The sequence below is a fragment of the Parasteatoda tepidariorum genome, chromosome 12, assembly GCF_982258835.1.
Source record: "Parasteatoda tepidariorum strain Cologne lab strain chromosome 12, Ptep-v5.0, whole genome shotgun sequence".
Taxonomy (NCBI): domain Eukaryota; kingdom Metazoa; phylum Arthropoda; class Arachnida; order Araneae; family Theridiidae; genus Parasteatoda; species Parasteatoda tepidariorum.
In genome coordinates, this window is record NC_141766.1 from 34,663,665 (window position 1) to 34,686,176 (window position 22,512).

At 26.4% G+C, this 22,512-nt stretch overlaps 1 protein-coding gene across 9 annotated transcripts in view; it reads left to right on the forward strand.

Moving 5' to 3' along the window:
• LOC107443336 (uncharacterized) overlaps positions 1–22,512 on the forward strand; it is a 290,292-nt gene that overhangs the window by 257,081 nt on the left and 10,699 nt on the right. For all 9 annotated transcript variants that reach the window (XM_043041040.3, XM_043041042.3, XM_043041041.3 and 6 more), the window contains 22 exons: positions 495–721; positions 1,582–1,806; positions 1,909–2,010; positions 2,688–2,858; positions 4,947–5,102; positions 5,317–5,517; positions 6,058–6,186; positions 6,816–6,986; positions 7,077–7,232; positions 9,879–10,085; positions 12,277–12,563; positions 13,530–13,689; positions 14,264–14,461; positions 15,580–15,852; positions 16,414–16,602; positions 17,461–17,633; positions 18,174–18,303; positions 20,255–20,299; positions 20,374–20,491; positions 20,598–20,710; positions 21,446–21,559; positions 21,740–21,857. In XM_043041040.3, coding sequence (XP_042896974.2) covers positions 495–721; positions 1,582–1,806; positions 1,909–2,010; positions 2,688–2,858; positions 4,947–5,102; positions 5,317–5,517; positions 6,058–6,186; positions 6,816–6,986; positions 7,077–7,232; positions 9,879–10,085; positions 12,277–12,563; positions 13,530–13,689; positions 14,264–14,461; positions 15,580–15,852; positions 16,414–16,602; positions 17,461–17,633; positions 18,174–18,303; positions 20,255–20,299; positions 20,374–20,491; positions 20,598–20,710; positions 21,446–21,559; positions 21,740–21,857 — 3,663 coding nt within the window. The remainder of the gene's footprint in view (positions 1–494; positions 722–1,581; positions 1,807–1,908; positions 2,011–2,687; positions 2,859–4,946; positions 5,103–5,316; positions 5,518–6,057; positions 6,187–6,815; positions 6,987–7,076; positions 7,233–9,878; positions 10,086–12,276; positions 12,564–13,529; positions 13,690–14,263; positions 14,462–15,579; positions 15,853–16,413; positions 16,603–17,460; positions 17,634–18,173; positions 18,304–20,254; positions 20,300–20,373; positions 20,492–20,597; positions 20,711–21,445; positions 21,560–21,739; positions 21,858–22,512) is intronic.

Genomic DNA, 22,512 nt, shown 5'->3' on the forward strand with positions numbered 1-22,512 from the left:
AATTTTAATTCTTAAAAAACTGAAATTTTTTTCATTAAATTTCTTCATCTCCTTTTTTGTAAGGAACAAAAAACACATTTTATTGTTACTTAAGTTTATCAATAATAATAGTTAATGGCATTAGATATAAAACTTCAAGTGATATAGAAATAAAACTGCAACTAACTAGCTACTGACAAAAGTATTGTAAGAGGTGAAAACATCATACTAATTTCACATACAACTGAACAAAAGATAAATTTTTTACAAGGTTGTTAGTATACTAGTTTAAACTAAGTGAAAAAATTTCTATATCTACATTGAGGTACTAAACAAATTAATTTATATGATTGTGTACATATTTATCTATATTTTATTCCTTGAAATGTTTTTTGAATTTATATGTTAGAAAGTTAAGCTGAAAGGATTTTTTTTTTAATTTCTACAGTTTCGAATTAAATCCTATGAAACAAAATAATAATGAATAAAATTTGTATTACTTCTGTATGTTATAGATATAAAAATGAAATTGGATAGATTAAATGACTTGTGGGCGACCATTCAAACAGCTGCTCATAAACGTGGCAAATCTTTAGAAGAAGCTTTGATTGCTGCAGAGAAGTTCTGGGATGAATTGACTGCTGTAATGAAAGCTTTGAAAGAGTTACAGGGCAACTTGAATGCTCAAGAACCACCTGCTGTTGAGCCTGCTGCTGTTCATCAACAACATGAAGTCTTACAAGTAAAGTCTTCCATTTTAACTTTTTTATAGCGATTTTCAAATTTGTAGTTCCAAATGATAATATATCTAAAATAAGGAGAAAAGCTCAATGTTCATTTAAGAAAATGATAATGGCTCAACATATATTTTTTATCCTTGGTGTTATATTGTTAATCTTTTAATTAACAAATATTATATTGTTAATCTTTCAATTATTCAAAAGATTTTTTTAGGTTAAAAATTAAATGCTTAATATAAAACGGAATATTTTTTTTTTGCATACTTCTGTTCAAATGTTTTTAAAGATTAAAATTACTCTTAAAATCAGGAGAAAATAATTAAAAAAATATTTTTACTTTGTTCATCAAAAGTCTCAAGCAATCTGAATTTATATCAAATAAATAATTAAATGCTGCAGACTTTCTGCCGACACAGCTTGAAAAATATTTGAACATTGTAAATTTTATATCATTTAATTATATTTTTATTTGGACTTTGAATAAATAAATTTATATTTAATAGAAATGATGTTTAACATATTTAAAGACAAAAACTCATGAGAGAATTAGGTGTAATTTTTTATTACATTTTTTACTTTTGCGCAGCTTTTTGTCTCTAAATAAAATAAATCACTCAATCTGAACACATAAAGCAGATTAGTAGTTTGAGTTTGTACAGATATAACGTCAGATATAGTGATTAGTTTACTCTGAATTAGAGTCATATAATGCATTTTTTGTTTTATTTTTCTGTTACGTGCATATCATAGATAATCAAAAAAAATCAGATCAAGATTGTTTATTTCAAATGTTCTGTTCTTTTTTAAACATTTACATTTTATATTCAATAATTTTGATATTTTATGCATTTTAATTATTTAGGAAATTAAGCAAGAAATCACCCAAACAAAACCAGAAGTAGATCACTGTCGTCAAGCTGGGCAAAATTTGATGCAGTTATGTGGTGAACCAGATAAACCTGAAGTGAAAAAGCATATTGAAGACTTAGACTCTGCTTGGGAAAATGTAACAACTTTATATGCTAAAAGAGAAGAGAATCTTATTGCTGCTATGGAGAAGGCGATGACTTTTCATGATACACTTCATGTAAGTTAATCTCAAAATGATCTTACTTGCTGTTAATTTTTGCTAAATAACAAGCAAATGTAACATGTTAAGTTTTGTAATAATACATTTAAAATTTTCCAGAATTTGCTTGAATTCCTTGATACTTATGAAGATAGATTTAGCAAATTTGGTGCTGTCTCTTCAGACATTGATTCAGTAAAAAACCAAATCAAGCAACTTAAGGTCAGTATAAAAACTTTTTTTTTAATATAATATTTTTATTTGGAATAACCATGAAATGTATCTGTAAGATCATAAATAATTTATAATTTTTTCAAGGTAAAGTTGTTATATATATCTATAAAACTAAATATCTATGACGTTTCAAATGTTCAGTATCCATTCTAGTGATTAGCATGATTTAACTGCTGCTTTTGACAAAGCTGCGGCTATTATGCCCTTTTTATGTCGTTCTTTTACTATCTTTTTGTTTTGTTATATCTGAATTAATTTATAACTCTATTTGATTTTGAGAACATAATATCATTTAAGTTTATTGCAGTGTGGCTATCTGCTTCCCACTTTTGTGCTTTTAAATTATACACACTAGCTATCAATCTAAATAGGACTGAAAGGATTAGTTATTTTTTTCTAATTTAGATAAGTCTGTCTTCAATGCATTAATCTAATTAGATTTGTCACTAAATTATGAAATTCAGAAATAATTTGATCTTGTTCAAAATTGTGCTAGTGTTTTATAAAAAGAATATAAATGCCTAATTTCTTTATGCTCTCTTTTTATGGAGTTGCAATATATTAAGCTAAGAATTAATTATTTTTTAATTATGTTGTTATTTAAGCTCTAAATAAGCTTCTACTTAATACCTACTGTACATTCATCCAGTTATTTTCTTTTGTAGGATTTTAAAAATGAAGTTGATCCTCATATGATAGAAGTTGAAGCTTTAAATAGATCAGCTCAAGAATTAATGGAACGCACATCATCTGATCAAGCTGTCACAATTCGTGAACCATTAAGGGACATAAACAAACGTTGGGATGATTTACTGAAGAATATTGTTGATAGACAGGTAACTGGTATTTCTTTACCCTTATCTTATCAAAATTGTAATGAATTTTCCTTGCTACATACTTTTTCATTATAGAATAACAAGCAAAATTATTATTATTATTATTATTTACAGAAAAGCCACCAGCTTAAAATTCATAAAATCTGGTAGAAATACTCAGCGACTTAAACTTTAACATCAAAATTAATAGCTCATTCTTGTTGTTAGTTATTTTTAACATTTAAAAAATAAGCTTGCATTTCAATATTATAACACTACAGTTTATAATTTTGTTCCTCTGCCATATTTTAGTTTACGTTTATGCTATTACATCATAAATTATTTTTTTTATATTTATAGCAATACGAACGAAATATTTCTCTGTGTGTGATTATGTGTGCGTATAGTTTTAAAGTTCTCCTGTTAACTACAGCATTATTTAACTATAAGTGTAAGGCATGTATTAAACGTAGACAATTTTTATGAGGTGAAAGTCACTAATAATAATTAAGAGATGCTAATTTTTTCCATCTGACTAAACAGTTTTTAAATATTCTTTGTAGTTAGTAAAAAAAAATTATAGCAGATGACAAAGGCAGATATCGCTAGGAATATTATAACTCTATTGTAAAAATAATCCATTCATTCATGGACACTATACTATGAATTGTAAAAAAGTGATAAAAAATTAGTTAACAAAGATCAAATAAATGTGGAAAACCTTATTTTTACATCTTCATTCTATTAGCTGGGAATAATTTTAAGAAAACCTATTAAAGGCATTTTGATTGTCTTTACCCGTTAGTTGTATTTTCTTATATCTAGAAGATTACAAAAATGTATCACCTGAAAATGATCCTGTTTATTTAAAAAATGAAATTTTAAACCTGCCTAATGTCAAAAATTATCAAAATGTCTAATTATTATTATTACATTTAATCGATACAGCATTAGAAGCATATGTCCGGCCACATAATCTAATGCAAACGTGCTACTGCTAGAGATTTTCCCTACCCAAAAACTTAACCAAATATGCATCTTAGGAGAAAAAAAATTTATTCCGTTTATTAATTTATTTTTTAAAAGAGGTTGTAATGCTAAATCGGTTAAATGTATGTAAAATAGCAAAAAATTTTGCTGAAATATCTATTAAATGTAGGCAAATAATTTGAAGTGAAAGAGACTAGTCATTTTCTTTATTGCATATTGAAAAATATTTTTGAGTTGGACTTGAAAATTAAACAACGACTACATTATTAAAGAAATACTGTTAATTTCCAGTGTATGTCCACGAATTTTCTGTTAAAACTTGAAAATCATCACTGTGTATAATCTGCCAAAATTATTTTCTGGGCATCAGACATTGCAAAGTCAGATATAAAAGTGTCAGGGAACCATTTACGCGGGATGCAAAAAATTCATGCATGTGAATTTAAAGTTGTGACCGAGAACCATATTAGTGAAATATAATTACCCTCAAAAAGTACGCGAATCAGATTCATGTTTAAATCTCCAAACTTGCATATGCAATTTTTTCACAACTAGCGTGAATGGCCCTTAAATATTATTGGGTGTCTGCTCGTCCATTTTCCTACTGATGCTCATTGGCTCGTATATGACATAGATTCTGCTAGTTCTGAAAAATCACAGTATCAAGTATAGACTTTAAAATTTGGTGTTGAAGGAATCACCGTATAATTCATGGATTACATGTTGGTGCATGTAATACTTAATAGTTTTTTCCAACTTCTTTAGAGTTGACTTCTGGGGAATATGCGTCATCACCAATAATCCATAAGAAATTATGGTCCTTGTCATATGCAGCCATTAATAAAGTCTGAAAGAAATAAATATTAAAAAATTAACTAAATGAAATTCATGTCAAAAATTAATTCTTGTGTTTTTTGATGAATTTTTAGATCCGTATCTAAAAAGAGAGGTACTAGGTATTAAGGGATTAACATATCTTAAATTTGAAACTTTCTTTTTTTGTAAATTTACATAGATCAATTTGAAAAGAATGTTGATTGTTTGACTTTTCCATTAAAGTAATATATTCATTTACGTTTAATCATATATATTTAACAAAACTAATATTTCTTAATGTAGCAAGAAATGGAGAAAGTGTTATTAAGGCTTGGCCAATTTCAACATGCATTAGAAGAGCATATTATTTGGATAACAAAAACAGAAAAGACTCTTGATGAATTGAAACCTGTTCTTGGTGATCCACAAGTCATTGAAGTTGTACTTGCTAAACATAAGGTAAAACATTTATTAAGTGTGTACTTAAAGGTTTTACCTGCAATTACTTTAAACATTTAATTATTCTTCTATTTATTTTATCTTCAAGATTTCCTTTTATTTTCATGATGTAACTTTGATAATTTTGCATCATTAAACATTTAGAATTCTTTTCCACAGTCTTCTTTTAAAACTTTTTTTACTTTCTGTTGAAACCTTTGTAATGTTATTTTAGGTGATTGCAAACGACATTCAAGCTCACCAATCAAGTATAGATGCTATTCTCCAAGCTGGCAGAGAATTTGTTGATACTGATCGTAGCAGTGAAGATGCAAAATACACACATAATAAATTGCAAGATTTAAAAACACGGTGGCAAAATCTGCAAGATAAATCAACAGATCGATATAGGGAACTTGAAGAAGCATTAAAAGAGGTATTTTTGTCAAGTTTCTGTAGTTTTTTATTTGATTACTTTTAACCCACTGATGGTTCTGCACGTAAAAAGTCATACTTTAACCTGCAGCCTTACATGTTAGTAGATAGGGAAATAGTGTATTGGGGAAAAAATTTTACCAATTTCACCCATTTGCTTAACTGCCAGTGGGTTAAAAAAATCATGAAAGTATAAAGTAAATAAATTTCTTATGTTGATTTTAAAACCATTAGCAATTGATAAATAATTTTATTCTTGATTAATTTTGGAATTTTATGTCAGATTTTTAAATAATTGAATATTTCTTAGATTTGGAAATTTAGATACTTATGAACAATAATCCAATTTTCATTTTTATGGAATATTTTTTCCTTCCTTGAAGTGTTTGATTTTTAATTAAAATGTAATTTATCCTAAACTAACTTTAGTTATTGAGTATAGAACATTGAAATATGATTTTTAATTTAAAAAGTAGTTGGTAACAAGTATACTCGAAGTTTTGCTTTGAAACTCTTAATTATGTTTTTTTTTCTTCATTAGGCTCAAAAATTCCATCAGGATATTCAAGACATGCTCATGTGGTTAAATGAAACGGATGGCCACTTAGTGACATCAAAACCCGTTGGGGGATTACCAGAAACTGCTAAGGAACAACTTAACCGGTTCATGGTATGTTTCAAAAACTTTATTTTTTATTTTTGTGTATTTTGAAAATAATTTTTCTTAGCTATTGTAGATATAAACTATGCTATACATTGTCTTTGGCATAAAACTTACTAAGTCTATAAAAATGGTTTTTAAAAAAAATCATTTTAAATTGTATCTTTAATATATTTCCTTCTTTATTTTTTATTTCAAATTGAAATGACATGCAAGCCCTGCTCTTAGCTAAATAATTTCAGCATAAATTTTTTATTTTCAAATATCTCTCACTTATAATCATCAACTAAGTGTGCAGCATGTAAGCCGATGATGTAATATTCGAGTGAAATTATCAAGCATAGCCTATTAAGGAAGAGAAACAGAAGCCTCGTGTTTCCAGGAAATCAAACAACTAGTAAGAAATGAGAATGTATGTGTGTTATAAAGTAGCATCAATTAATAAATGCTGCCCTTTTCAGCTATGTATTGCTTAAAAGAAATTTAATTGAATTCAAGGATATCAAGTAAAAATGGGTTTCTCAACCCAAGTAGTAGGGAAAAAATGTTTATGTTCTTTAGTCTTGACATTCATACTTTGTTTTAATGTAAATTTTGTTTAAATTGCATGCATTTTTTAAATTTTTTTTTCATTATAGGATTTATACAATGAACTTGAAACAAATCGATATAAGATAGAAAGTCTTTTGGAACAAGGAGAAAATTATACCAAAAAATCTGGTGAAAATTGTACCAAAAACTTACAGCACAGCCTTAAAACTTTGAAACAAAGATGGGATAGCATATTAAATAAAGCTAATGATCGAAAGGTATTTTGACATTTATCATTAAGTATTTATTTCAGTTAAAAATCTGTTTCTCTTTGAAGTTTTTCTATTTTAAATTTATCTAATTTTCAGATCAAATTAGAAATTGCTCTTAGAGAAGCAACTGAATTTCATGAAGCATTACAAGCATTTGTTGAGTGGTTAACCAGCTCTGAAAAGTATTTGTGTTCTTTGAAACCAGTCAGCAGGCATATGAAATCTGTGTTGGAACAAATTGAGGAACACCGAGTAATAAACATTCATTACTTTGAAAATGTTTTAAATATTCTTTCTATTGTAGTCATAGGATAATTACTTGGCAGATTATATAATATATTTTTCATTTTTCTTAACAGATAAAAAAAATTACTTTTTGCTGTGCAATTTTATGTTTAAAATGTGAGCTGTGGTAGCCCAATAGTTAGAGAATTGAATTTAGATCCAGGAGGGCTGGGGTTCTGTCCACAGCTCTGCTAAGACCCACCGAATAAATGTAATATACGTCTCATATAATCTATGGCATCAAAAGTCCTGTGGTCAGTCGCCGATCGGTATCATGCGTACAGAAATCTGAAAATTTCCTTCCTATTCAAATCTATGTCCAAATTTTGGGAGTGGCCTCATGAATGAATGGTACTACCATCTATCTAGGGATTTTGAGCTAGGGCATACTTTCACCCTTATGGTGCTCTCTTGTCAAACAAATGGTACACCTTCCTGACTTAATTCGCAAGGAGCATAGCTGGCTAGCTTTGGCTTGTCCAAATATCATCAGAAACAACAACAGTGCTTAGAATGTTTATTTCAGTTCTGAGAAAAACCTTTTTAATGAGCCTTACTTCCTTAAAAAAATTTATATGGTTTAGAAAACATAATTACCAGATAATCAAACACTTATCTATGATCACACTATTAGATTATATACCAAATCTGAAAAAGAGTTTTTGTTTAAAATTATTTTATTTTTTTAAATAAACACTATAAATGAGTACCGTAATTTCGCGGAGATATGCGGCACCTGTGAAATTTGACTAAAAAGAAAAAGTTTTTCACCAGATATTCCACACAAAATTTTACTAAGTGATCGATCGCGAATTTAACGCATCTGTTTAAATAAGAAGTTATATACAAAATAAATTATTAAATATTTAAAAAAAATTATGAAATTTACAATAAATTAATCTATGCAATCTTACTTAAAATCAGTATTTATGTAGTTCGTTAATTTTCGTCATAACTTTTCAAATGTACATGAAATTATACAGTGTACAATTGTGCTCAACTCAAATGCAACGCAACTTCTAATTCATTACGTTAATAAATACTAATTTAAAATACTCAAATTATATGTAAACCAAAGGATTAAGAATCTAAATGTAATTAAAATGATCTTACTGGGCACAAGATTGTCCCATATAGAACAATCGAGATCGCATCATGTTGCTTTTCTGTAATTTGATTTAAAATACCTAAATATTATTAAATTAAATGATTAAACAGCTAAAAATCTTTGCAATAATTCAATAAAATATTAATAATTACATAAATCTTGTTAAATAAAAAAATTTCTGCACAAAACAATCATGAACAATTCCCGTTTCTTTTACTAATTTTAAATTTCTAAAATTTTTACCTATCAAATGATAAGCAGCTAAAAGCCTTTAAAATAATTTTTAAAAGATAGATATAAAAAATAAACAAATAATCTTGTTTTGTGCAAAATTTAGAAAATAAAATAGTTACGAGTACATTAATTCTTTTATGATTAAAATGAGCAAATATTCTCATTTTGCTTAAAATTAAAGCTTAAAGAAATTGCAACCACTTTAGTTCTTTTATAATTGATTTATAATATCCCAGTTATAAATAAATAAAATGATTAAGCAGCTAAAAAATTGTTAAAATTAATGTTAAATACAGGTGAAATAAAGCAGTTCACCCTTTCTTTTTTTATCCACATGCTTATCATGGAGCATGATTTTACTCGAACGTTCTGAAATCGTATATTTTCAAGGCTCAGATACAAGTAAAAATAATTAAGTAGAATAGTAAATACAAGTAAAAATTATGAAGTTGACCTTCAACTAAAAGTGGGGATAAACTTGACCTTCAAGATAGATTATTTCAGTAATTCACCCCATTAATTTGTTTTAGAGAATGACTTGCATATTTTACTTTCACTTTTTTTTCTTCACACCTGCAGCAGCAGAAAGAGTGAAGGGGAACCATGCTCTCGTCGATTCTTGTAAGAGACTATTCGCATGGTGATTACGGGCAGGGAATTCGTTGATAGCTTTTTTGGTTGAAAGGGAGAGCATATGTTGTGCTATTGTTACATAAAAATTTAACAATAGTGCAGCATATGCTCTCCCTTTCAACCAAGTGCCAGAATTAACAATGCAGATGAAAAATAGTTTGCAAGAGCAAACTATTTTTCATCTGCATTGTTAATTTTTTAAATTATTATGTTATTGATTCTAAATTATAAGAATAGATTGCTGCAGAAGTTAAAAAAGTGAACAGTAACAATGACATTTTGGAGAATCAATTCAACAAAATAGAATTTTCAAGCTCAAGTAATAAAATAATAGAACATATAGGCCACCCCATTAGATAAGCCGTACTTACCAAAACTTAATGTTTTAAATCATGTATGCTGCAGCATATTTTTGTGAAATTACAATAGTAGAATTAAAGAATTTATAATGAAGATTCCTGCACTAGTTTCAACTGCATTTAAACTTTTTATTTCACTTTATGATATTATTTCAGTTATTTAACTAAACGATAAGTTGCATGTATGTTTTAAATTTTTGCACATTTAAAGCATTAGATGTTTTTCTTTAAAAAATAGCTCTATACTAAGTTATGTATAACATCTGCTTTATTTTTCAGAATTTCCAAAAAGATCTTAGTTCTCATCGAGAAGTAATGCTCAATCTCGATAAGAAAGGCACTCATCTTAAATATTTCAGTCAAAAGCAAGATGTGATACTCATTAAAAACTTGTTAATAAGCGTTCAGCATAGATGGGAGAAAGTAGTTTCCAAAGCAGCTGAAAGAACTAGAGCTTTAGATCATGGCTATAAGGAATCTAAGGAGGTAATCAATTAAATATATTTTTCCATATTTAATTTAGATTATTGCTATTTGAATTATATTGTTTACTTATTTTAGATGGGAGACTTTTTTTTGTTGCTATTTGAGTTAAATACATTAATTTTTTTGGGGTCAAAAGATCCATGTAAAAGTACTTTTTAAATATCGAATAAAAAGTTTAAAAAAAGTTTTGATTTGAAGCATTTTATTCTGAAAAAGTTAAAATGAGATTGAAATAGATTATTTTTCAAAATGATATTAATGGTGAATAATTCATCATCATATTTGGCTAGACAGCCCAGGGTGGGCCAGTGCCTTCCTTTGAATTCGAATCCACTTCTCTCTACTTTTGACACTTGTTCGCCAGTTTTTCTCCTTTAGAGTAAGGAAATCAGTCTCAACTAAATCTAGCCATCTCAGCCTGGGTCTACCTCTTTTCCTGTTCGTTAGGGGTTTGTGTAATAGGATTTTCTTTAAATTTGAGTCATCATTCCTTCTGAAAATGTGAGCTGCCCAGTTCATTCGATTTATTTTAATGAATTTCACAATATCTGGCTCTCTGTAGATTTTATACAGTTCAGTATTATATCGTCTTCTCCAGGAATTATTTATTTTTATCCCACCAAGGATGGCCCTCAAAACTTTTCTCTCAAAAATGGCAATTTTATTTTCACCAGCTAGAGTTAGGTTCCAGGTCTCAGAGCCATAGGTAAGTATTGGCCTAATTAATGTTTTATAGAGTAAAAGTTTTGTATTTTTTGATAAAAGAGATGATTTGAAAAAACGTTTTAAACCATAAAAAGCCTTATTTGAACATTGATACAATGATGAAATGATTGATTTGAACATTGGTGAATAATTACCTCATCAAAAATGTTTTAAGCACATAAGATGTCTCTTAAGAGATTTATGTTATATAAATCCATAAAAGAAATGAAATTGGTCAATTTTTACCCAAATAGTTGAGATGGCTAAGGTGCCATTATAAATTTGTGGGTATTATTTACTGCATGGTAAATGCAGAGAAAAAAAATGTTGGAGATATATGGCATATTGTAAATACATGTCTAAAAATAGGCACCACAAGACAGTAGCAATAAGTAGACTGAGATGCACACTTTTATTTGAAACCAAATGATAGGCACTACTAGACTTGATGGGTTTTGTATAATTATTGGCAAAATAGAAAAAAGAGTCAATTTTAAATGCAAAATTTTTTATTAAATATGTATATTTTTTATGAAAACATAATTGGCAATTTATTTGAAAACAACATCTTTCAATAATATTTCAATTTTACTTTTTCTTTTTCATTCATCATTCATTTAATTTTTGTTTAATTTTATTTAGATTTAAATATCTCCCAAATAGAATACAATGAATTGAAATAGAGTTTAGACAAAGAATCGCAAATTTGAAAAGAAAAAAAATTAAGTTCAAGAATGTCCTCCTCATACCTCGGATTGAACAGAAATCTGTCTTCCAAACTCTCTTGGAGCAAGGAAATAGGTTTGAAAGGGACTAGTGATGAACATGAACCATCAATCATTGTAAAGATGAACAATAGTGTTTTCAAAATTTTAATTATTAATGTATTTAATTCTTTCGGATTCAAATTTAGAAAAATAAATTTGAATTCTTGTTTTAATCATTGTTCTTCAAATATCTGTTCTTTTCATAGTAAAAAAGCTATATTTTCATTTTTTTTTAATTCAGTATCACCGATGTTTTTCAGTGATAACTCATGGTTTTTTTAAGCAAATAGAAGAAGGGGCAAGAGGCGGCAATTACCATCTAGAGGATCTGTTAAAAGCAATATCTGCTATGAACAATCTATAAAAGTTTTTTTAAATAAAAAGTTTTTTTAAATTTGATTAAATCTTAATTATGCAAAAAAAAAAGAGTTATGCAGTAAAAATTCATAACAAATGGTGACATTTATGTGTCTGTAGTTAGATAAAAAATGCTGCAAACTTGACCAAATTTATTTAAGTAACTTGGTTGAAGCAAGACACGTTGGTGTAGAAAAAAGCAAAACTAAGAGAAGATTTTCTTTAATACTGATGTAAATTTTTTTTCCGATTAACAGAATGCTAGACAGAAATATGCTAATGATGCTTAAATAATGTTTTAAAAATGCTTAATTTCATTGTTAAACTTTCATCTTTTACATGGATAAGTATTTTATTTTCAGTTTCATGATTCATACACAGCATTATCTGCTTGGTTAGATGAGACTGAAAAATTATTAGATTCCACAACTCCTATTGGGAATGATCCAGTTAAAATAAAGAAGCTTTTAGCTAAGCACAAAGACTTTCAAAGAACTTTAGGATCTAAACAAGTTACTTATGATGCTACTATGAAATGTGGAAGAATGCTAAAAGATAAGTGTCCTAAACAGGATGTACAACTTCTGCAGAACATGATGGATGAATTAAAAACTCGCTGGAATAAAATTTGTTCAAAATCAGTCGACAGGTAACTACAAATTTTCTGCTTACTTTCTTTTAATCAGGGCTGATTGTGCTCCGGAAAAAATCCGGATTTCCGGATTTTTCGCTAACAGTGATCCGGAAGTTTCCGGAGATCGAAGGTCCAGACGTTTCAAAAAATCATTGATCACAGAAGTTTCTGGAAATCAAATTTTCAAAAGTGGAACTTAAAAACACAATTTATTTTGTTTGTAAGGGAGAGCCAGATACATTTTTTATCAGTAAATAGTTATAATCATAAACTCAAGAAAGTAAGACATATTTGTAAGTTTTAATTACTTCTCCTAGAAAAACCTAGTTTAAATTTTTTTCAATTGAAATTTTTTTTTTTTAAACTCTGGAAATTTTCCGGAATTTTGACTTGGGCTCACAATCACCCCTGTTTTAATACAATACTTTTTCCATGGTTGAAATGAAATTTTTCAATAATTTCTTTTAGTTTGCTATTTTCCTATTTTGACATCAAAATATTTAATTTGCCAAATTTTACAATTTTTCAGACTTAATATATGTATTTAAAAAATATCCTCTTTTCTCATCTCAAGTAAAATCATTGTTATTAATGATTTTAAGGTATTGATTTTATTAATGATTTATTATTTTTAATTGGGGGGAACTAATTCTATGTGAACTAATTGTATGTGTTTCTTTTTATGTGAAAATTTAAATTGCATAATCTTCTAAAACAAATTACAAGACGATTACAAGATTTTCAAAAATATATGCACAAATTAATACAAATATTATATTAAAACAATATATTAAAACATAATATATCAAAACTGTTTAGGCATGACAACTTTTTCAAAATTTTGAGTTTGCAATAGATAAGTAAGAAATAAAGAACTGGAAAAAGCTCATAAGGCATGTGCACATTTAAGAAAATGTTTCATTTATTTTACATTAACAAAAAGTTAGTTAATTGTACATAAAACATATTTTTAAATTCTAGGCAGCGCAAATTGGAAGAAGCTTTACTTTTCTCTGGTCAATTTAAAGATGCAGTATTAGCATTAATGGATTGGATTGATAAAACGATTTCAGCATTATCAGTATCAAAGCCTTATCATGGTGATCTTGATACTGTTACCTCATTAATTGAACAGCACAAGGTAAGGTTACAGTGGAATGCATTAATATATTTTTATATACACATGTATTTCTGTATAAATTTTGCAAAATTTAAATTAATGACATATATTTTCTAATTACGTCAGATATATTTTTTGACCACCTACTTGCATTTCTTTTCCTTCTGATGTATTTGCTATTTTATTTTTACCTGACATATGCTTAACACATAGTTCATCAGAAAATTATTCTACTTTCATATTTTCTAAGCAATTTATTAATATTTTGTTAATCTAGGTAAATAGTAAAATCTGGTAATTCATTTGATAATTGGTAAGGCTCGTCCTGAAAATACTGGCTTAATATTTTTTTGTTTTTATTAGTTTTTTGTAATTTCATAAAGTGCTTTGTGCATTATCAGTTATTAATTGTTTTTGTTTAATCCTCTATTTAGGAACTAAAAGTATTAAGTAAAAATTTATTAACTGTAATTTTTCTAAAAAAAATTTTGCCATTTCATTTGTTTGATTTTTGATACACCTTATATATATTTTTACATGTAATTTAAATTATTTACCTTCTATATTTTCTTTATTTTTTTAAAATAATATTTAGTCATTTGAAGAAGAGTTCAAAAATAAAGGCTTAAATTTGGAATCTGTGTGCAAAACAGCTGTCACTCTGAAAAACCAAGCAAGCTCATCTGATGTTGAAACAATAACTGCCCAAGTAGAAGAGCTAAATAAAAAATGGAAAATTATTACTGATCTAAATGAGAAGAAGAAGTCTCAGTTAAAGGATGCTCTTCAATTGGTAACATTAATATCTATTAATAATAACCTATTAACTTTGCTCTTATCAGGTTGATAAAGAAGTTTCTTCACAATTTAAATTTTACTAAAAAGAAGACAGAAAAGTAAATTGGATTGACTTAATCTAATTTCTGTTTAAAAATGTTAGAGGAACACCTGACATTGTAAAAACATATCTGATTTTATTTAAAAGATGCTTAGTTGCATTTTCTTCAAATAATTAAAATGTTCAATAAAAACAATGATTTAATGGCATAAGTATTAATTTAAAAAAACTTAACTTAACATCTATTATAATCAAACAAGCTTTAAAATAATTTGAAACAAATTGTTTTAATTTTTATTTTAATTATTAATTTCACTAAAATATGTTTTGAGCTTATAGTATAGGCAACTAATGTTTATCTAGTTTAATTATTTTTCTTTAAACATGATAGAAGCCTAGAAAGAGTTCCAAATGAAGCTTTTACAATTCCTAATATTTTTTAAACGTCAAATATTATTAATAATCTCGCTACTATTATAATAATACCCATAGAAATTTATTATTTACAACAATATAGTATTAAATTCAATAACTCAGTTTTCAACATCTTGAACATATATACTTCTAAAAGGAAAGTCTTTCCTTTTCTCTATTATTATTATTTTTGCAAGAAATCTAATTCATTCATAAATTGAATCTTGCTTTCTGATTTGTAAGAAAACTTCTGTTTCAGAACCAGTTTAGGAGGAACCTATCTGGAGGGAAACAATATAATTTTCCTTCCTCGTTTAATCAGTAAATACTATATCTCATTCAAAAAGAAAAAATTTTATTAAAATTGCTGAAGAAGTTAAAATTATAGTTAGTTATAGAATTTAACATTGAAACTATTTTTTTTTTTCAAATTTTCTTCCATTTTTAAAATAAAATATTTTGTATATGTTTCCAAGAGTTTAATTTCATTTTGAACAGTATTTGCACTGTCAGTTATTTAGCATAATAATTTACTTGATACCACTGGCAATTTTATTTATTTCAACTATTACAATATATTGTTAAAACTGCATTTATTATTTCATTATTTTCTTTAATTTTATTTTACATTACCTTTAAATTCTTAAATTAAACCACAGGCTGAAGAGTTATACAAACTTGTGCACATGCTACTTGAATGGTTATCAGATGCTGAGATGAAACTGAGATTTTTCGGTTCCCTGCCTGAAGATGAAGAATCTAGCAAAAAGCAAATTCAAGATCATGAAATATTTATGGCTGAACTAGAAAGACAGGAAGTAACAAAAAATAAGACCATAGCACTTGCTCAAGATATTCTAAAAAAATGTCATCCTGATGGAATATCAGTAATACGCCACTGGATTACTATTATACAATCCAGATGGGATGAAGTAAGATTTATGATTTTCTACATGTTTGTTTTTTATTTTGTTTACCTTCAAAGCTTTTAATTCTGATTATAATTAAATCTTATTTTTTAATTATAATATAATCTTCTTATTTTTTATTGTCTATTAAACAAATGCTAAAATTAATTTTTATTATACTTTTAGCGAGACATAATTCTATAGATAATAATAAGTGATAATATACATATGGCAATGCATAAATATAAATCTAGTTAATTATCATTGTCTCATTATGAACAATTGATATATTACTCACACTACCAGGAAGCTAATTACACATTATTTCTGAATGTATTTTTTATTTACTAGACAACATTTCATATATGCTGCAGATTTAAGTTTGCCTCCTGCTCCAGATTTTTAATTTGATGTATAATAGTAATAGTATTTTTTTATTACATTATGTTATCATTAATTTGTTATTACTTCTCAAAAATAAAACAAGCTTGCATTTAAAAACATAATTATTCTTTTTGTCATACTTTCATTTACACTTACTTTTTTCTGATTTAGTTAGATATATTCTTCTTGTTATTTTTTTAGATATCTTCTTGGGCCAAACAAAGAGATCAAAGACTAAGAGATCATTTATTATCTTTAAGAGATATAAGTGATTTGTTGGAGGAGCTATTTGCCTGGTTGAACAATGCTGAGGCTACTTTAACTGCACTTGAAGCTGAACCACTTCCTGATGATCTGCCAACTTTAGATAGACTTATTGAAGAACATCAGGTAAATTCTTGAGAATTTGTGATTTATAGGATTTATATTTTTTAATTTATTACTTGTTTTAAATTATGGATGGTTTCTATTTTATAAAATGAAGAGAAATTGTTAAATGAATCAAATTTGACTTGTCAAATTATTTAGTTTAATTTTAAAAAAATTCAGTTTTGACAATATTTTTATAGTTTAAATTTTTCAGTTTTAAACTTTTACAAGGTTCTTTAAAAATATGTTATAGTTGTAAAACGATCTGAACTGCTGTATACCTGTCACAGATCTGTTGATTAGAAGGCCCACTACACTACAAAAATAGTACATGACTGGCAAAAATAATAGGTGTTTCTAGTAAAAAAAAGCAGCAAATTTTTCATAAAGAAATACCCACAACCTAATATTTTTTACTTAGTGGCTTAGCTTTTCATATCCTGGTAGTGAAGTTAAAAATTATGGTTTAGTATTTTATAAATTTTGAATATAAAATTTAAGCACAAATATCTACTACAGATATATTACTGTAAATCACTGTTCAAACAAAATGTTATGTGTTAATGAATTTTTTTTTTAAATAAAAAGGATGTATGCCTAAAGTAAATATAGATAATGTTATCTAAAGAGTGTTTAAAATCGTGAAAGCATTGTAAATCAAAGGAAAAAAACAAGAATAAATTGATTTAATATTGTAATATATATTTTTCCAGCATTATATTTCAGAGCATTTTATTACTTCAAGCATTTTACTTCCAAAACGTTTCATTACTTCATTACAAAATAAAATCATGTCATTGTTTATGTAATAATTCAGTTCGAATTCTGATTTGAAAAGTGAATGCATATAATTCTTTTATTTATGTATTTTTTCAATAGCTTTTCATGGCTGATATGTCCAAGAAACAACCTGACATTGAAAAAATTTCTAAAACATTTTCTTCTAAACGTCATCAAAGTAAAAACTTGGGTTCCCCTCAAATTAAAGAAAAAGTAAAAGAAAAACTTCCTCGCTCTGGAACACCTACTGGTGTCAAAACATCAACACCTTTGTAAGTAAACACTTTCTTCTACATAAATGCTTGTATTCTTTCACTTAATTTAATTTCATTTTAAAGCAAGGACTACTGGGTGGAATATCTACAGTGGACTAATAAAAATTGCTATTTCTATTATACCATAGAGGGCAGAGCAACACTACCATTTTTAGCATTTTCTATTTTGGTGTTTGACCTGTTAATCCACAGGGGTACATTTTGTGCCAGTCTGATAAATATTCTTTGGCCATTTTGATTTTTCCCAACATGTATTATAATAAATAAAATTAAATTTATTTGGAAACCCAATGTCAAGCTATTGCAAATATAAGTTGTTATATTTAAAAGATGCTGCAATCGATAAGAATAAAAGTCTCAAAAAGGAAAGTTATTTTTGCAGGAATAAAAATTTGTGCTTTTCAGAGTTTACATTTTTTTAACTATTATAATGTGTTATTTTTGTGCACATATTATTTAAAAAAAAATTATTATTGTACTTTTATTACATAACTTCTTAATATCTAGAGCTAATAATTTAACCATATTATTACTTAGGCGAAGTCAATTTGATTCCGATGTGAAGCATCCAAGAGCTAAACAATTGCTAGAGAAATGGAGAATAGTTTGGCTTCTTGCAATGGAGAGGCAAAGGAGGCTTCAAGATAAATACAATTACCTTATGGAGGTATTGTCCATGATTTTTTTGGCATGTAGTTTGAATTCATTTAGAATATTTTATGAATTCTATATAAAAATTCTATAGTTCTATGATAAATATAAATTACATTAGCATGTTATTGTTGATAAGAAATTATAATTCATTATAATAATTTAAAATTTTTCTGATTTAATTACTGTTTACCTTTTTAATTGCTATTTTTCTACAATTTTTGTTTGTTTCTTCACTACACGCATCTCATTTGTCACCATAATACATACCTATATGCATAATATATTCCTATACACCATAATACATACATATGGATACAATGGACCCATGGCTGTTTATTTACCACTGCCTAGTGAATTTTGAACAAAAACATTTTTTGATTTTCATGATAAAAAAAATGCTAGTTGCTTCTCTTTAAAAAAATATGAAATAAAAATATTTTTTAAAAATAAATAAAATTGTTTTATAAATATAAAGTTGCTAAAATGAAATTCTTTTTAGAAAGTCATATGTCAAATAGAAAGTAGCAAAAATTATTAAATCATTTTTAATGATAAAGGTTTACATTTTAATAAAAAATATCTTTGGCTGCTAATATTAAAAATAGGTGTTTAGTTGCACAAGTAAAAATGAAATTATTTTATTGTGAAATGTTGACTTGTGTAATTGTGACTCTTTTAAAACAAGGAAAAGCGAATACTACCAATGGAAATTTAAAATATATATATTATTTGAATGAAAGGAACTTTATTAATGAATTATTATTTATTATCAGGGTTAGGATGTTGATGATAAATATTTTTTTTTTTTGTGTTTTTGGTTGTTTTTTTTTATTGCATTTTTTTGGTTATTTTTTATTATTTTTCAAATTTATTTTCTTTTCTAGTTATTTTTTTTAATACAGGTTCAATTTATATTTTAAAAAAATCCTTATGTAAAACATAGCATAGAATTTGGAGGGTAATAAAATTTAGAGGGCATTACTTTTCATTTTGAGTTTTTTTTTTGTGGTTTACAGAGTTTTTTTTGCATTTTTAAACACATTTTTCAAGAATTGAAAGATCATCTCCATCCATTCCTGTTTATTATCATTAAAGCTATAAGAGAAAGAAAAGAAAATATTGAAAATAAAATAAATAAATATAATATTATTTTAAACGTATATTTAAAAACTTCATGTTATATTTATTAGCATGAATATAATAAGTATATATGAAAAATTTATTTAATATTAAGCGTATTTACAAAACAAGTCTATGTGCAAAACCACTTGTACATTATTATATATTATTGTCTAAAACATCCATAAAAAATTTGTTTGCCACTATAAAATACTTATTTTTAAAATCTCTTAAACATAGAAAAATACTAAACATCAAATATAACAAATGAAATTATCCTCCTATTTTCCAATTAATACATTTATGAACTTAAATATTCTTTACCTATTCATATATGTTTATAGGATCTAAGACTATTTTCAACTTTTACCTTATAACACATCTTGTAGACAAAATATCAAATTTTCTAATATAAGGCCTTTGCTAAGTTTTTCTTTAACAGTACAAGAAATTTATATTAAACATTGTAAACCATAAAAATATTATGCTTCATTGCATAAGTATACAGGGTGTACCTCTGTAATCACCTCTCTTAAAATGTATTGTATTTTTAGAATTCTAGTCAAAAAGGATGCCAAAATATTATAAAATTAGAGATCACAAATTCAGATTAAAATCATTTACCACTTCCTTTCAGTTACGTTTATCAGTTTAACAGGTGTTGATATTTTTTTTATCTCCTTTTACTAATTATTGATTCACTGGGGATTCATGAAATTTTTCTTGCTGATCTGCATAGTTACAGATGAGTTAAATAAGCTGTTTTGTTTTCAGGAATTATGTAATTCTATAACAAATGAAATACCTTATTAATGTTAAAATTAAACAATATTTTTGTATTACAGCTTGATAGAATAAAGCACTTTGATTTTGATGAATGGAGGACTAGGGTAAATATTATAATTTTGTAGCTTTTATTTATCTAACTTGTATTATACATATATTTAATGTAAACTTCTTATAGTATCTTGGCTGGCTAAACAACAAAAAGTCACGTGTTATGGATCAGTTCAAGAAGATAGACAAAAACAACGTTGGTAAAGTGACAAAGCAAGACTTCATTGATGGAATACTGAAATCAAGTAAATAGTTATTAATTTTTATTATACATACATAAAAATTATATGCAGTAAAAAGAATTTTTTGCTATATTATTTATTCATTTGTTCATTGCAAATTTTTATTTAGAATTTGCAACTAGCCGACTTGAAATGGAAAGGGTAGCTGATATTTTTGACAGGAATGGAGATGGATTTATTGATAGCAAAGAGTATGTTGAAACACTTCGTCCTGAAAAAGAGGTCAGTTCTAATACGGATGAGACATTATTGTTATTTAAGCATTTTTATGTATTTTACATGTGTTTAGAGATATCATTAATTGAAAAGTGTTTTTGTTGAGTTGAGATTATTTCAAAATTTAAGAAAATCTGCAAGAATCTTAAATTTTACAAACATTTTTATACCAAATAAGACAATTTAATTTTCAAAAGATTCTTAAAATAATTGTTTATTGCATAAGTTATAAATTCATCATTTCAAAACTAAATTTAAAAATCTCGTAACTTTACTGACAGTACAAAATCCTTGATTTCTGCACAGCTATATAGAAAAATACTTGATTTTAATGTTCGGTAAAACAGGAAACTTTTTATTTTCAATATTATTTAAAATTAATTTTTTACTGGAAGAACATATGTGGATATTATATTTATATGCTTCAAATATTACTGACTTTAGTTTTAATTTCTGAGGCTGTCATACATATTTTTTATAGTACCATCATTAGTTTAAAAGTAACAGGGACATACAAAAAATAATTACAACAAGTAATATTTACCTCTGAGCATTAATTTCTGCTTTTTACAAACTTTATATTCAAGCTTTGACTGGAGTAGTTTACAGCTAAGAAATCTCAACACAACTTTGATTAATTGCTCTACACTTGGAAATGTGTATTGCACTATAATATTTCTGCACTTTATGTAATACTCCCCATTTATAGCATTTTACATTAATTACATGATTTGTTTTCAGACCGGTCCACTAACTGAAGCAGAAAAAATACAAGATGAAGTTCAGCGACAAGTTGCAAAATGTACTTGCGTTCATCGATTTAAAGTATATCAAGTTGGTGAAGGAAAATATAGGGTTAGTGAAATAATTCAATTAAAATCTATTAATTTAGGATTGAAATTGTTCTAGTAGATTTTTAAAAAATTATTTGAGATGTATATTACAATACATTATACATTAGTAAGCAATTAAAATTTTAGCAATAGCTTTAAAAATTTGTAAAATATTATAATTTTCAATCATTTTTTTTTCTAGTTTGGTGAATCTCAAAAGCTTAGGCTAGTTCGAATTTTGCGTAGTACTGTAATGGTACGTGTTGGTGGTGGTTGGGTTGCACTTGATGAGTTCCTTGTAAAGAATGATCCCTGCCGAGGTTTGTAAAAGAATTTATAATTAAATTTTTCTTTAGAGTTAATTAGTTATTAATTTGTGTGTAAATGACACAGTTTATTTGTTAACATTTTTCAGTTAACTTTTATTTATTTATTACTGTTAAAACTGTCCTAATTGTTCTGGAAATCAATGCATTAATTTTTTTTATTTTATGTTTCTGTAAATTTCCACTTCAAATAGTTTTCACTTTGCATTATTTCTTACATTACATTGTTAATCAACAAAATTATGATAAATTTTTTTAATTTCAATAAAGTTATTCATTAGATAACCTGTATTTAGCTAAAAATACTATACATAAAACAGTAATCTAATCTTAATGATTAAGTTGTTTGTTAAAATTAACAACATACATAACTGTTTTAATAAGAAAATTTCAAATTGTTTGAAAATTAATTAAACTTAGTGCTCTGTTCTCAATTAATAAATAAAAATTTAGCTCTTAATTTTTCATCAAGCATTTAAATCTAATAGTGCCTCAGGAAACAGCTACCAACAATTTTGCTTTTATTAATGTCGCTTATTTGTCTCATTTATCTATATTTATCAAATAATGTGATCTAATTTAGTATATTCAATGCTATGCCAAATTTCATCTTTACCAGATTTACTAAATTAATTTTCTTAATATTTTT